This window comes from Leptodactylus fuscus, chromosome 8 (assembly GCF_031893055.1).
Source record: "Leptodactylus fuscus isolate aLepFus1 chromosome 8, aLepFus1.hap2, whole genome shotgun sequence".
NCBI lineage: Eukaryota > Metazoa > Chordata > Amphibia > Anura > Leptodactylidae > Leptodactylus > Leptodactylus fuscus.
Window position 1 is genome coordinate 79,047,910 of NC_134272.1, and position 15,387 is coordinate 79,063,296.

The following is a 15,387-nucleotide window of genomic DNA, read 5'->3' on the forward strand; positions in this document are numbered from 1 at the left end:
AATCCTCTAACCAAAAAATGAGTGATTGATGTCTATGACAGTAAAGATATAACAAACTACGTATCTAATTCATTATATAATATTAATAAGTCTAGCATATAATATTAAAAAAAATCATCCTTCTATTTTGCAGTCACTTGTAACTTTTTCTGACTCCACAGCACTCCCTGCAATAAAGCGCTATTTGGGTTCCCGTTATATAACCATAGATTTTCTTGGTCTATCCCAGAGAGTCCATTAGAAGTTATATGTAATTTATTTATCTACTTTCTTCATCTTCAGCCTAGATAAACTGACTCGTTTGATTCCTAATTTGGATATTCAGCTTGACAGATAAGAACGCTCGGAGCGCGGAGACTAATTCTTAGGGGTTTAGTAGCACTTGTGCCCCCGCAGTGTCCCTTCTACCACTAAGAATCAGACCCCTTGTGGCAGTCCGAAGATCCTCCGATCCGTCTGCGGATTCTGTATCATTAACACTATGCAAGGTCGGGACTTCTCCTTGACAAAAAGATGGAAATTCTTTACCTTTTTCCGTTGATCCTTCCAGTTCAATTCTTTGCCCATAATGTCAACAATTCGTGGTAAAGCTTCTTCGGCGGCTTGTACGTTCAGGAAGGCGAGACGTGTGCGGCGGGAAATGACGTCCACCGCTGTGCAGGCGTATTCCCGCAAAGCGTATTTTACCTATGACACCAGAGACAAACAAATATTACCTAGAAGGATCTGTAAAGTTAGGATGGGATCATCATCGTTCCAGAGAATGGGTCAGCCGCATGAGATTGGTTGGGGTCCAACATCCGGACCCAGGCCTATTAGCGGATTTGGGCTACCGGGAGCCATATACAAGGTGTCACCAACTTGCACACGACAAATAATTGTTTACAAACACTGAACACAGAACAATTAGAAACAATCGTCACACAAGAGTCGCAACGAATCAGGACGCCCCACCACGTTCTCTCGGAGCTACGGACGATAGTTACCCCCTCCCCACACCCCGTATAAACTAGAAGGAAAGATCTCTAAGACGTTAGTAAGGTCAGTCATTGTAAAAAGTCTCCTCTAATGAAATGCATGACAGTGGCAGACAAGCCAACATGACCCATTTCAGGGAGAAAACATTTTTCTGGTGTGACATTTCCCAATTACTTTGTGACTGAATTAACGTGGATTCGACTAATGAAGTGAAGTAGATAAATAAATTTTATATGACCTAATTAACTGATCCCAGTGAAGGAATATGTGGGAAATAGTCATCCAGACAAATGTCTCCCTCATGAAATGGTCATATTGTCACGTCTCCAGCGAGGAAAATTAATGCGCACCAAAATATTACACTCGAGGCGGATAAACAGTTGCAGGAGCTAAAGACCAGGTCGGAGCACTTTAAAGAGACCCGTCACTAATTGTAGCATCGATAGCTTTCTGGACGTCTTAAAGGGGTTGTCCGGGCAAAAAATTTTGATTTTAAACAGGCTGGGGAGGTGGTAAAAAAAATAATATAAATCATACTCCCCTGTACCTGGTGCCTCACAGGACAATCCAGTCCTGCTGGTCAAATGATGACTTCTGGGGGGGGTCCTTTGCCACTTGTGACCACTGAGGCCACTCTGACTACACTACCTGTGACTACCGGGGTCCCTTCCTGATCAGCAGCTTCAGTGGAAGCGATCCGGGACGTCACAGTCGGCAAGGAGTTTCACTTCGAGAATACAACGCTGCGGCAGGACCGAATCACACCGGGAGGACACCGCAGCACTGGATACAGGTGAGTTTTTTTTTTTTTACCTCAGCTGGCCGATTTTACATTTTTTTCTTTGCCTGGACAACCTTAACTGATATAATAAGGATTAGAGATGAGCGAGTACTGTTCGGATCAGCCGATCCGAACAGCACGCACGCATTGAAATGAATGGACGTAGCCAGCACGCGAGGGGTTAAGCGGCCGGCGTCAAAGCGGAAGTACCAGGTGCTTCCATTCATTTCAATGCGTGCGTGCTGTTCGGATCGGCTGATCCGAACAGTACTCACTCATCTCTAATAAGGATGTATATATTCCAGTAATCTGGCAGTTACGGACCACAAATACTTTACGGCAATTATCAATACATTAGGAAGAAGCAAGGACCAAATACAGGGAGTAACACATGACTACAGGGTCAGACAACATTAACTTTGTTTGTAGTCTGTAACCATGGAGACACATAGACCTGTCTAAACAAAATGACAGAGTACTTATAAACAAGGTGCGTTTTTTTTACATGGAAACAGAATAGAACAGAACAGCTCGGGCGTTCCTGTAAGTGCTGCCTTAGTGGATAGGACTTGGGACCAGTCATTTCTACCTTGTCCGCGATTTGCTGGGATGGGAATAACCCTTTAAGATCGGCCCTCAGTATAAATAAGTTGAAAAGGACCATCGAAGATGTAGGGTACATGCCATACCGCTCCTTGCAGTCAATCTCTACGGGAGCGATGGCGACAAAGCGCCTATTTTCATCAGTCAAAAAGCCTTTAAATGGAGCGGCCAAGTACATACATAACCCTTGATGCACTGAAATGGGGGACGCGAGAGCCCATGGAGGGACGGGTGGGGGTCCCATCAAATAAACACTTATCACCTATCCTGCCAAATAAAATATGTTACAGGTAGGTGTCACCACAGTCTCAGACAATGGCAACATGGAGGACTGGTAGTCATGTCTTCCACCAGGAAAGGAGGGAATGGGGACTGGACAATGGAGTGCTGGGAACAGGCGAGTATTTCTTTTTTTTTTTTTGCTCTAAATCCTGGACAACCCCTTTAAAGATTTTACTTTTACAAACAAAAAAAGTTTTTTTTTTTAAAAAAAACCTACTGTGCAATAGACGATTAACAGATTCCAAAAAAATATATTTTTGGAAGCCTTTTCATCTATAATTTTTTTTTCTTTTGTTTTAATATCGGAACAATTCTCACCAGAATTTTTGCAGACCCCATAAAAACAAAAAAAACTATTTCAGTTCTTACAAACCTCTGCTTCAATGTACGGAAATTCAGAAACCAATCTCTTCCCCACAATTGGCCATCTCTTCCCGGTAACCTTAGCCAATTTGGCCACTTCGAAGGCCTTGTCACCGTAGGTGGCAGCCAGGTGCTGGGCAACCTGCGGGAGAGAATCAACAATTCACTGAGCATCTCGCTCTTCAGCCTCCCCTCCTTCTGCTCGTCGGAGCACAGCAGGGAAAAAAAAATAAAAAAAATCACGCTACTTATGTCAGATTCCCAAAGCTTTTATCAAACAGACTGAAGAGGGTATTAAATCTTGATTGTGTGGGAGGAAACGACTTGTGTTGTGAACGCTTAGGCCAGCACTTATACTACTATATGCATGTATCAATGTAACTGTGACTAATGACGCGTCAACTACTTTTTGCAACTGTGATCACATTTAACGAATGTATTGTTGGAATTAGATGTCACGGAGATGGGACTGTCATGGAAATCACAAAGAAAGAAAAAAAAAAAAAAAAAACAGAGCGGAATGCTAATTTCTGTAAGCAGGCTCTGCGGCGGAGTCGGCGTTTGTCAAACAATTAAAATATTTCATACCTTCTGAAAATTAACAATGGCACAAAATTACATGCGGATGAAATGTTCTGGTGCCCTAGCGATACAGGACAATGGGATCACGCAGTTCTTGGGAAGGGCCGAGCGTGTTGGGAGGACGACTGTTCCCGGGACTCTGATTTTATATTTTTTCTTACGATGTTATGCCCTCCCCCCTCCATAAAGTCTACAAGGAAAACGGTCTTACTCTTTGGCGGATGTATGTTTTACATGGACCAATTTTTGTATGCTGTGTAAATAGTAAGGGTGTATTCACACGACAGTGGCCCATCCAGCTAACATGGTCCATATTTCAAGATCTGAGAAGGGAACCCACAGTCACGATGTACTAAGATCCCCAATGCCGTGAGTCCCACAGTACTGACCCGATATAAGATAAGAGTTCAGTACTGGAGCAATCCAGCCGTTCTGGAGTTCAATGTATCATAAGAGACTATAATGAGTTCCATTCACACAGCCATGTTCAGTTCAGGAAATATGCGTTGCCCATGGACGATGTTTCGCAGATGGAACTTGGCCATGTGAATACAAAGTGTCCGATGTGACAAGTCTTAGGAAACAAGTATTGAAATGGCCATCTACATTAGATATCTGTCAACCAAATGCTCTTTTTAGCCGGCCAACAGATATACCGGCCGAATGTGCATGTGGAGAATAAGCTTAAAAGAATTGGCCATGCTGAAATCCAACATGCTTAATCCTTCCTTCCCCTGGCTTCTGCCATCAAGGGACAATTGGGACGCCATCGTATATATTGGTTATTCAATTCAGTGGTTGGCTGATCCTTTCAAAAATTGACAGGTCTGGCTGACATTCATAAGTATGAGATTTCACGGTGAAGTCCCCCTTTAAGGCTAAGTTCACATCTGTGCCGAGCTCTTAGTCATTTGGGTCCGCCAGGGAACGTTGAACGACAAAGAGCCGGACCACTAAACAGTGGTAACCTACGGGCACCAGGGGAGCCTATAGACTATAATGGGGTCTGCTAAGGGTCCACCGTGTTCATACTGTAAGGGTCGAAGAGTAAAGTTCTACGTGCAAGACTTTTCTCTCCACCAATTTCTGTTGGTTTCTCGGCTTCTCCGTTGGAGACTCTGGTGCAGATGTGAGCACAGCCTTATACTACAATCTTTTGGACTGGTTATGCCATTAAGATCACAGACAAAAGGCCTATAAAAGAAAATATCACAACTTTTTGAAAACACTGCCCTCTATAAAAACAGAACTGAATGGACATAAGCAGGTCAAGACAACGTACCTCACTCTCTAATCCATAGTCCTGAACAAGACGGATGTAAAGTGTAGGAGACCAGTCTTTCCCACCCTCTAGGAAAAGCCCAACAGTTCTGCAGGGCCCCGATTTCAGGTTATGTGCTTTAATTGCTGCGTCCAGTGTGTCTTCAGCCATAGAGCGGTACGTTGTCCACTTTCCACCTAGTAGGGTATACCATATGGAGATTAAAGGACTTTATACTTATCTATAAATACACAGTAGTCTAAAAAAAAACTTTGGGGGGATGCAGCTGCAGTTTCTAACTCAGAGTCTACACTTCATTAGACAAAAAAAAATACAATTCATCTTGCAAAAAACAAGCCATAATACGGCTAATATTAACAGAATAACAAAAGATTTCGGAATGATGGAAACAAAACATAGAAAAGAAAATCTCTGAGTCGAGACTAGACAAAGTCCTTACAAAGACACAAAGAAGAAATACAGAATATGGTAGATGTGATCGGAACAAGAAGATTGTGTTACCTGCTATCGTGACAAGTCCGGTCTCACTAACGTCAACAACATGGTTGCGAGATATGGACTGAGTGTCTGTAGAGTTGGGATTTGTGACCAAAGGACGTATGCCGCTCCAGGCTGCGAGGACATCGCCCCTACGGACTGTCAACAAAAATACAGATACAGGTTACACCAGACAACTACCATGAATGATAGATCCGGAGATAATTACATTGAGGCGTTAACTTTTATTGTAATTCTGCCAGTGATGATAAGAGGTCATCTCTATAGAACATGAAGCTTCGGCTTAATATTAAACTCTGTAGCCAGATTATTTTCAAAATATAGATAATGTCAAGGAAAATAACAAATTTTTTTTACAAAAATGTTACATAAAAACTTGACTTCAACACATTCCCTTTAAGTAATACATTTCAGATGCATCTTAGAATCTTCTCTACAATTAGAAGGAATAAAGACGAATTAGAAGAATAAAGCTCTATACATGTTCACATGTAAAATATTTTTGGCCCAAGGCAATCTGTGATATTTTTGTAGTATTGGAAATAAATAAGGCCGGAAACGTGTCTCCCCCGATATAGTGAAATATCCTATATTGTGAAGGTAACTTGAGGCAAATCAGAAGTTCACAGGAGGATTTCCGGCTGTATCTGCCTCTACCGATTATCATTGACAAGGGAGGACACTGACCCTTGTGCTAGACCATATGGATAGGCTGGGCGGTAGGGTTACCTACATGGCAAGGGATAGAAGAATCTAAGTCGATGATACAAAAATAGGATTTATACCCAATGTAGTTAATATATCAGAGACAAACAATTCCTGGACCAAAAATGAGACAGCATTTTCAGTAATGCAACCATACTATACTATGTAGCGGCAGTGACGTTTGCTGGTTATATGTGACGTGGTTATGGAGAAGACTAAGTCATGTCACCAATTAGTAAATGGCCTTGGGTCTCCGTTCTTCGAGTTCACTTGGGGACCCGGAAAACATAAACCAAATCCACTCAAAAAGTGATTACCTGCTTGGGCACCACCTGAAACATGCAGAAAGAAAAGTTTTTTTTGTTTTTTTTAATTATATAATTGCTTTCCCTTGAACCCAGGGACACTTCCTTTGGCCGCCGTTGAGACAAAAATATTGGAAGCTTGTAATCAATTCCCAATGGGTGCCTGTGCATCCGGAGGCCGCATCTCACGCAAATTATTTTTTTGGTCCATTTCTTGGATTTCTGGTTTGTAAAAGGTGAAAAATATTTAAACCACATTTCAATTGCAAACACCACATTGAAGAAGTGTGCCGATTCATGGAAAAGCCCCATGACACACTTCCGTCTGGTGTACAGACATTCTAATACCGCATAGTGTCCAGACATTCTAATACTGCATAGTGTACAGACATTCTAATACTGCATAGTGTACAGACATTCTAATACTGCCTGGTGTATAGATATTCTAATACTGCCTGGTGTACAGATATTCTAATACTGCCTGGTGTACACATATTCTAATACCACCTAATGTACAGACATTCTAATACCGCCTGGTGTACAGACATTCTAATATCGCCTGGTGTACAGACATTCTAATACCGCTTGGTGTACAGACATTCTAATACCGCCTGGTGTACAGACATTCTAATACCGCTTGGTGTACAGACATTCTAATACCACCTGGCGTACAGACATTCTAATACCGCCTGGCGTACAGACATTCTAATACCGCCTGGCGTACAGACATTCTAATACCGCCTGGCGTACAGACATTCTAATACCGCCTGGCGTACAGACATTCTAATATCGCCTGGTGTACAGACATTCTAATACCGCCTGGTGTACAGACATTCTAATATCGCCTGGTGTACAGACATTCTAATACCGCCTGGCGTACAGACATTCTAATACCGCCTGGCGTACAGACATTCTAATACCGCCTGGTGTACAGACATTCTAATATCGCCTGGTGTACAGATATTCTAATACCGCCTGGTGTACAGACATTCTAATACCGCCTGGTGTACAGACATTGTAATACCGCCTTGTGTACAGATATTCTAATACCGCCTGGTGTACAGACATTCTAATACCGCCTGGTGTACAGACATTCTAATACCGCCTGGTGTACAGACATTCTAATACCGCCTGGTGTACAGACATTCTAATACCGCTTGGTGTACAGACATTCTAATACCACCTGGCGTACAGACATTCTAATACCACCTGGCGTACAGATATTCTAATACCGCCTGGTGTACAGGCATTCTAATACCGCCTGATGTACAGATATTCTAATACCGCCTGGTGTACAGACATTCTAATACCGCCTGGTGTACAGACATTCTAATACCACCTGGCGTACAGATATTCTAATACCGCCTGATGTACAGACATTCTAATACCGCCTGGTGTACAGATACTCTAACACCTCTAAGTGTCTTCAATATGCACTAAAAAGTTCACCTTGATATCTAACAATTTAGAAATTGAATAAAAAATATGGGGGGAAAAAATAATTTGCATTTGGTCGCAGCACAAACACTGAGGAGTTGCGGCAGGGCCGTCTGCTGGCAGCGTGTTAAAGTCGCCTAAATGAAGTGCTAATCACAGAAATAAAATAGCATATTACATTTATAAACTAATGGAAGTGGAAATAGCTGCTTATGAGACATTATAATTAAACAGCTGGAACATATCCAAGCCTGTGTAAGTCGATAACCTTGGCACGGTGTCTGGCAGGGGAAAGGCAGGTCTGCGCGGAGTTGATATGGCTAACGTGGATGTTCATTCAATAACAGGCAATCTATAAACACAGCTAATTGCATAAGTGAAAAACAGCATGTGACTATGGCGGGGGATCTACTGCCGAGCGGGGAGGAAAGAATACTGTGCATCCAATGCCAGGCTAAAATTACCCTCTAAACAATGATCCGCAACACAGCCAGTACCCTACCAGGAACGCAATAAATCAGACAAAAACACCCGTCATAATGTGTCTGTATACAGACGGATAAACCCCTCCCCCACTGACATTTACACAGTAGATAATATCAGACATTTTTTTTTAGTACTTTCCTATTTGTAACTTTTTTTTTTTCTCATGGTGTTATTACGATTCCATAAGTGTAACGGCTCGCGGCAGATCGATGTTATCTCCACTGGAGGAAGAAATATCACTTTTACTATCCATAGTGCCTACGTATAAGCCGAAAAACGGGAACCAGGTTACAGATCTGGGGTGCAAGAAGGGAATAGAAGCGGAGTTGTAATAGTCTGCTATGGTCATTATATAGTGTATGGGGTGGTCTTCTTCTGGATCCATACACTATTTCGGCAGCTGATCGATAGGGGGGCTGTGTGTCGGACCCTCACTAATCTTATATCAGTGACTGAAGAATGGGGCATTGATATGAGATGGGCCACGGGGTGATGTTATAAGGGAATGGGGTAAATATAATAAGATCCCACACACTACTTTTCAGAAAAGTAGACGTTTCATGGATTGGTAGGATGTCATGCCTGGTGGATGAATTACAATTTCTGCCGGGAACTTCTATAAACCATAGTTCTAACCTACGCCTGCTCTTCCATATGGAGGACAAAGATGCGCCTAGTTTATTATCCATCAGCTACCAACCGGATGTCCAATGTCTACCAAATTTGTGGCCAATCTTCATCTTCAATGGCTGTTGACTGAACAAACTATGTTCCCCAGCCTCCTAATACACAAGCATGATCAGTTTGGGTTAATGACGCGAGTAGCTCACTGCCACAATTGGTTAACTTGCCAATTGGTCGGGTTCCAACTTCTGAGACCCCACGAATCCTGAGAAAACAGGTCCCCATTAACCGGTCTGCATGAAACCTCAAGTCAAGCACAAACACTACCAACCCAGAGCTGATCCTGGTGCTCCATTCAGCTGGGAACCAGGACCCCCATACTCTTGATAGGTGGTCCTACCAGTGGCTTAAAAAAATTCTGACTTGCTAAAAATACATATAGGGAAAAAATGTAGAGTGTTATGTAAAGGAAATCCATCACGAAAAAAAAAGAGAGAGTAGGTCACATTCTTCATACCTGGGCAAGCCCTGAATAGTAAGAAATTTTTTTTAAAAAAATGTACCTAAAAATATAAATGAGCGATTCTCGTGACAGGTTAAAAGTTCTGGTTACGGGAAGTAGCTCGACAACATTATATTACTTATACCTTAAGAAATGGAAACATTTCAAGTGTCGGACATAGAAATATTATATCAGAATGTAAGACAGTTAATGGATCTTCTATAGATTTGTAAGGGGGGGGTTCACACTACCACTGGATGTCCGTTCTGATAGCGTCCGTTTCATCCAGTGCTGGAGATATTGGTGCCATTTTGGCACTAATATCCCCCCACTGGCAGAAGAACGCACCTTACTGTTTTCCGACTCCAAACTCCAACTCCACAGCCTTAGGCAAAACCAATATACAGTACCCAATGACCTTATAGTATGAGAAGCATATAAGCTAACATACTAGACCCCAACAACCAAAACCCATCATCATACACCCAATATCCATCAACAGATCCCCACAGCCCACAGAAGTCATCCACGGACCCCCACCGGCCAACAGTATCCAAAAGACCACAAGCACACAGACCTATACCACAAAGATCCCAGCAAAAAAGTTACCCTGGATACACAATGTTGCAGCCACAAAAAGACTGAGGGTCACCTTCACTCATTAGGATCAGAGGTGACCCCCGAGAATACTGGAGAACTAACCAAACATACCAGAAGACAAGGCAAATTCCCTGATACATAAGACATTTCTATTGTGAATGTGAGTGTCATATTAAACCATGATAAGGGTACAATGTAGCCATGGTAGACAAAGCCATGGACTGACTACATCACAAGTCATCATATGTGACAGATCAGATGAGAACTTTATTGAGATCTTCTCTATCCAAGTGTCATTCTAAAATGAAGGTTGGTGGTGACCATAGCATCAAGATGACAAGCGTCCCTGTCTGCAGGGCAATTATACACGGCTGGAGGCCGCATTACTGAGATAATGGGGTCATTACTGCACGGATCACTGTATATCAGTTTTCTGTCTTTTTTTTTCTTGCTAGACTTGACCCCATTTACACCCAGTATGGGTCATCACGGTGGTTTGGATGGTGGATCTACCCGAAACCATATCACACGCATCTTCAGAGTTCACCAAGAAGAGTCTTATCAATGAATGTTAGGAAGTACCAATTGGTTGGGTTCCAACTTCTGAGGCCCCACGAATCCTGAGAACACGTTTAGCTATTTCTGTCTGGTCTTTACAGATCCAACATGACCAGACGTAAACATTTAAAGCAATGGATCATCTGGTGTTTGCTAATGGTCAGTGCCCTGGCTAGAAGAAGGTTCTATTTAGAGGACTCCCTCAAATACTTCAACATATCCCAATACCGTACACCAAAAAGAGTCATCTATACGGCTTATCCCATATCAATCCCAAGAAACTTTAGGCTAAGATGGCAATAGCCCTGTCACCAACACACTTGGACAACTTCTGTAACACCAAAAATGATGGAAACAGAAGAATCTACTTTACTACTCAATTTCCGTAACTCTTATCTACCTCTATGGTAGTTACAGAAACAGGGTAGTCCAGTCGTGTTCACCCGTTTCCAAAACCTCAGACCTCATGGTTGGGTGGGAGGGTCACGTTTTCCCATCTTGGCCAAACATGGGTCACTCTTTGATCCCTTCCTTCCAGCTTGGTCTGCTCTTCTATAGTTGGGTGGTGGCACCACTCTCCTCCACCAAAAATATATGTATCCTTGTAATACCAGTGATATCCCCGGGCCAAAAACCCCACCAGTGGCAGCCATAACATGACATGGGAAAGTCTAGCACCGCACACATCCTTGGCACTCACATTTCTTATATGCACTTCTACTTTTTTAAGAAAACAGGTAGAAATCTGAAAAATAATAAGACATCCGCCCCATAACCACATTTGTTTCCCCGCGTTTATCTATTTCTGTTATTTTCCAGGATTTCACTACACGCTTCACAGATTAGACTAAATTTAGCAAACTTAAAAATAAAACCTGAAATTATAATTTAGACACAGGAAAAAACGCTGAACTTATTTTTAGCACAGACAAAAAAATAACATTAGAAAATCTTGATGAGATCATCTGAAGTTTTACACGTGCCATGGAAAGGTCGTCGCGAGCTGCTCCAGAATGTTGTAGATCTGGTGTCGACATACAAACCAGGAAATCCTCCGATGCATTCGAAAGCCACAGAAAGTGATGAGCAAAGAATATTGTACTGCACGTGCAAAAATGGGGATTACAAGAAAGTTCCTATAGGTAGAGAAGTCTGTAGGTAACAAGCAGCAGAAATACACTCACCGGCCACTTTATTAGGTACACCTGTCCAACTGCTCGTTAACACTTAATTTCTAATCAGCCAATCACATGGCGGCAACTCAGTGCATTTAGGCATGTAGACATGGTCAAGACAATCTCCTGCAGTTCAAACCGAGCATCAGTATGGGGAAGAAAGGTGATTTGAGTGCCTTTGAACGTGGCATGGTTGTTGGTGCCAGAAGGGCTGGTCTGAGTATTTCAGAAACTGCTGATCTACTGGGATTTTCACGCACAACCATCTCTAGAGTTTACAGAGAATGGTCCGAAAAAGAAAAAACATCCAGTGAGCGGCAGTTCTGTGGGCGGAAATGCGTTGTTGATGCCAGAGGTCAGAGGAGAATGGCCAGACTGGTTCGAGCTGATAGAAAGGCAACAGTGACTCAAATAGCCACCCGTTACAACCAAGGTAGCCAGAAGAGCATCTCTGAACGCCGCACAGTACGTCCAACTTTGAGGCAGATGGGCTACAGCAGCAGAAGACCACACCGGGTGCCACTCCTTTCAGCTAAGAACAGGAAACTGAGGCTACAATTTGCACAAGCTCATCGAAATTGGACAATTGAAGATTGGAAAAACGTTGCCTGGTCTGATGAGTCTCGATTTCTGCTGCGACATTCGGATGGTAGGGTCAGAATTTGGCGTCAACAACATGAAAGCATGGATCCATCCTGCCTTGTATCAACGGTTCAGGCTGGTGGTGGTGGTGTCATGGTGTGGGGAATATTTTCTTGGCACTCTTTGGGCCCCTTGGTACCAATTGAGCATCGTTGCAACGCCAAAGCCTACCTGTGTATTGTTGCTGACCATGTCCATCCCTTTATGACCACAATGTACCCAACATCTGATGGCTACTTTCAGCAGGATAATGCAATGCCATGTCATAAAGCTGGAATCATCTCAGACTGGTTTCTTGAACATGACAATGAGTTCACTGTACTCCAATGGCCTCCACAGTCACCAGATCTCAATCCAATAGAGCATCTTTGGGATGTGGTGGAACGGGAGATTCGCATCATGGATGTGCAGCCGACAAATCTGCGGCAACTGTGTGATGCCATCATGTCAATATGGACCAAAATCTCTGAGGAATGCTTCCAGCACCTTGTTGTATCTATGCCACGAAGAATTGAGGCAGTTCTGAAGGCAAAAGGGGGTCCAACCAGTTACTAGCATGGTGTACCTAATAAAGTGGCCGGTGAGTGTAGATATTTATTGCAATCCTATATACCATTGGAAGATTTCAGGGTCCGTCTGACAAAATTGATGCACCGTGTTATGCCTGGTGCAGGGGCCGAGGGGGGAAAACGACAAAGATATCAAAAATATTCTAGTCCCGAAATCCATGTGCCATGTTCCACCCCTTTAAGCCCTAGACTAAGGACAATACAGTATCAGTTTCTAGTTTAGTATTTTATTGGTGATTTAAAGGGATATTCTAGTAATTTTTAAAGTGATCTCCTGTCCCGTGGATAGGGAATAAACTTCCAGAATGCAGAGATCCAACCAATCATTTCTACTTCCATATAATGTAGTTTGTGGTTGCCATAGACAAAGCTTATCCATCTACTGCAGTCCCATAGAGAATGAATGGGACCTCTCCCTGCCACTCCGTTGAGACCCCTGTTTTGTGATCATTGGGTGTCCTAGTCCTGGTCCTAATGTTTTACTCTGCAACAATGCAAAGTTTCAGACAAAGCACAAAATTATAACCATCCTTAGGAAATCCGGTGTATAAAAGTCGCCAACTATTTAGCATCTATTTGGCAAAAAGTTGCAGCAGAGGCCCAAAGCAAAGCTGAAGCAGAAACCCAAAGCGAAGCTTCAGCAGAAACCCAAAGCAAAGCTGCAGCAGAAACCCAAAGCTAAGCTGAAGCAGAAACCCAAAGCTAAGCTGAAGCAGAAACCCAAAGCTAAGCTGAAGCAGAAACCCAAAGCGAAGCTGAAGCAGAAACCCAAAGCGAAGCTTCAGCAGAAACCCAAAGCAAAGCTGCAGCAGAAACCCAAAGCTAAGCTGAAGCAGAAACCCAAAGCTAAGCTGAAGCAGAAACCCAAAGCTAAGCTGAAGCAGAAACCCAAAGCTAAGCTGAAGCAGAAACCCAAAACGAAGCTTCAGCAGAAACCCAAAACGAAGCTTCAGCAGAAACTCAAAGCTAAGCTGAAACAGAAACCCAAAGCAAAGCTGCAGCAGAAACCCAAAGCGAAGCTGCAGCAGAAACCCAAAGCGAAGCTGCAGCAGAAACCCAAAGCGAAGCTGAAGCAGAAACTCAAAGCGAAGCTGCGGTAGAAACCCAGAGCAAAGCAAATGTCCACGAAACAGAACTGTTCTCTACGCATCTTTTGGGCAGTAACCCGGCAGACCCCATTATAGTCTATGGAGTCCACAGGCGGCCATTTTAGGCGGATTGGGTTTCCATTTTTTTGGTCCTCAGGTGAACCTGAAGAACAGAAACCCAAACGCATCCGCAGACACAATGCTAATCATCTGAAAGTCTAAGATTTTGTGGCTAAATAAGTCACGGAATCCATGGGAAATCCGTAGGACCTTTCCTTTTTCAGCAAACAAAAAAGAAGTGTATGTCGCTGCTGAAAACAATGGGGGGTAAAAAAAAAAAATCAGTTTCAAATACACAGTGTGAACCTGGCCTTACTTTATATTTGCAGTGTTTAATCTGTAACATTCATGTAACAAAGAACAAACTGCAAATCTTAAAGGGAACACAACTTCGCACCTTGGAAACACAACAATTTGGTCAACCAAGTGCAAAACTAAAGTAAAAACCGCGGCTGTGGATGGATACAGTTGTGTAATCGACTATATGACGGCTTCCGCCGCAGGGGAGCGTAGCGCACAACAGGAGAAAGGTACTTTGGACAAAAATAGAAAATAATGAAAGATTGCTGTCACCTTAAAAGATACAGATCAGATGACAAATTGCTGTCATAAAGAACACATTGAATAATTGCTCGCTTCTTATTCACCACTTCAGCAGAGAAGATTTGCGCTACTTTTGGCCTGTGTTTGCATTTGCTAAGTGTGACTAATATACCGAGCACATTTTGCAGGAAAGTAAACTCATTATGGTAATGACATAAATTAGCGGCGCAATACTAGGCAGAGTCTGCACATCTGACGGAGCTGGAAACTTCGCTATGGAGAAGGATAGGTCATAAAATATGTAAAATGTGTCGCAAAAGTGCGAATCTCAGGAGCGTAAAAGCATCTAATAAAAAAAAAAAAAAGTAATTGCATAGACGGCTGTAGATATATATTAAATAAGGTGCAGCCAAAAATTGTCAGGACTTCACTCGCCAATCCCGAGAAATGGTGTCCAAATTCCCTGTCCTAATGGAGTGGTAGGTCGAGCATTTACCCTGGCGCACGATCACCAACTCCATCAGGATGGGGGAACCGGACGTCCATTCTCAGGATAGGTGAGGAGGTGACTAGTTGGACTGCCATGATTATGAAGTTATCCTCCTACCCGTAACTTCTAAAATTGGTACCACCCCTTTAAAACTATGACTATATCCATATAAGTCCCATACAAGTAACTGGAGAGACACACGCATGCGCAGCTTTCTCATTCACTTGCATCAGC

At 42.9% G+C, this 15,387-nt stretch overlaps 1 protein-coding gene across 2 annotated transcripts in view; it reads right to left on the minus strand.

The window, feature by feature from the left end:
• Positions 1–15,387, minus strand: part of GPD2 (glycerol-3-phosphate dehydrogenase 2) — a 135,944-nt gene that overhangs the window by 63,029 nt on the left and 57,528 nt on the right. For both annotated transcript variants that reach the window (XM_075284482.1, XM_075284483.1), the window contains exons 10-13: positions 5,373–5,507; positions 4,872–5,047; positions 3,018–3,149; positions 529–687 (exon numbers count right to left, since the gene is read on the minus strand). In XM_075284482.1, coding sequence (XP_075140583.1) covers positions 529–687; positions 3,018–3,149; positions 4,872–5,047; positions 5,373–5,507 — 602 coding nt within the window. The remainder of the gene's footprint in view (positions 1–528; positions 688–3,017; positions 3,150–4,871; positions 5,048–5,372; positions 5,508–15,387) is intronic.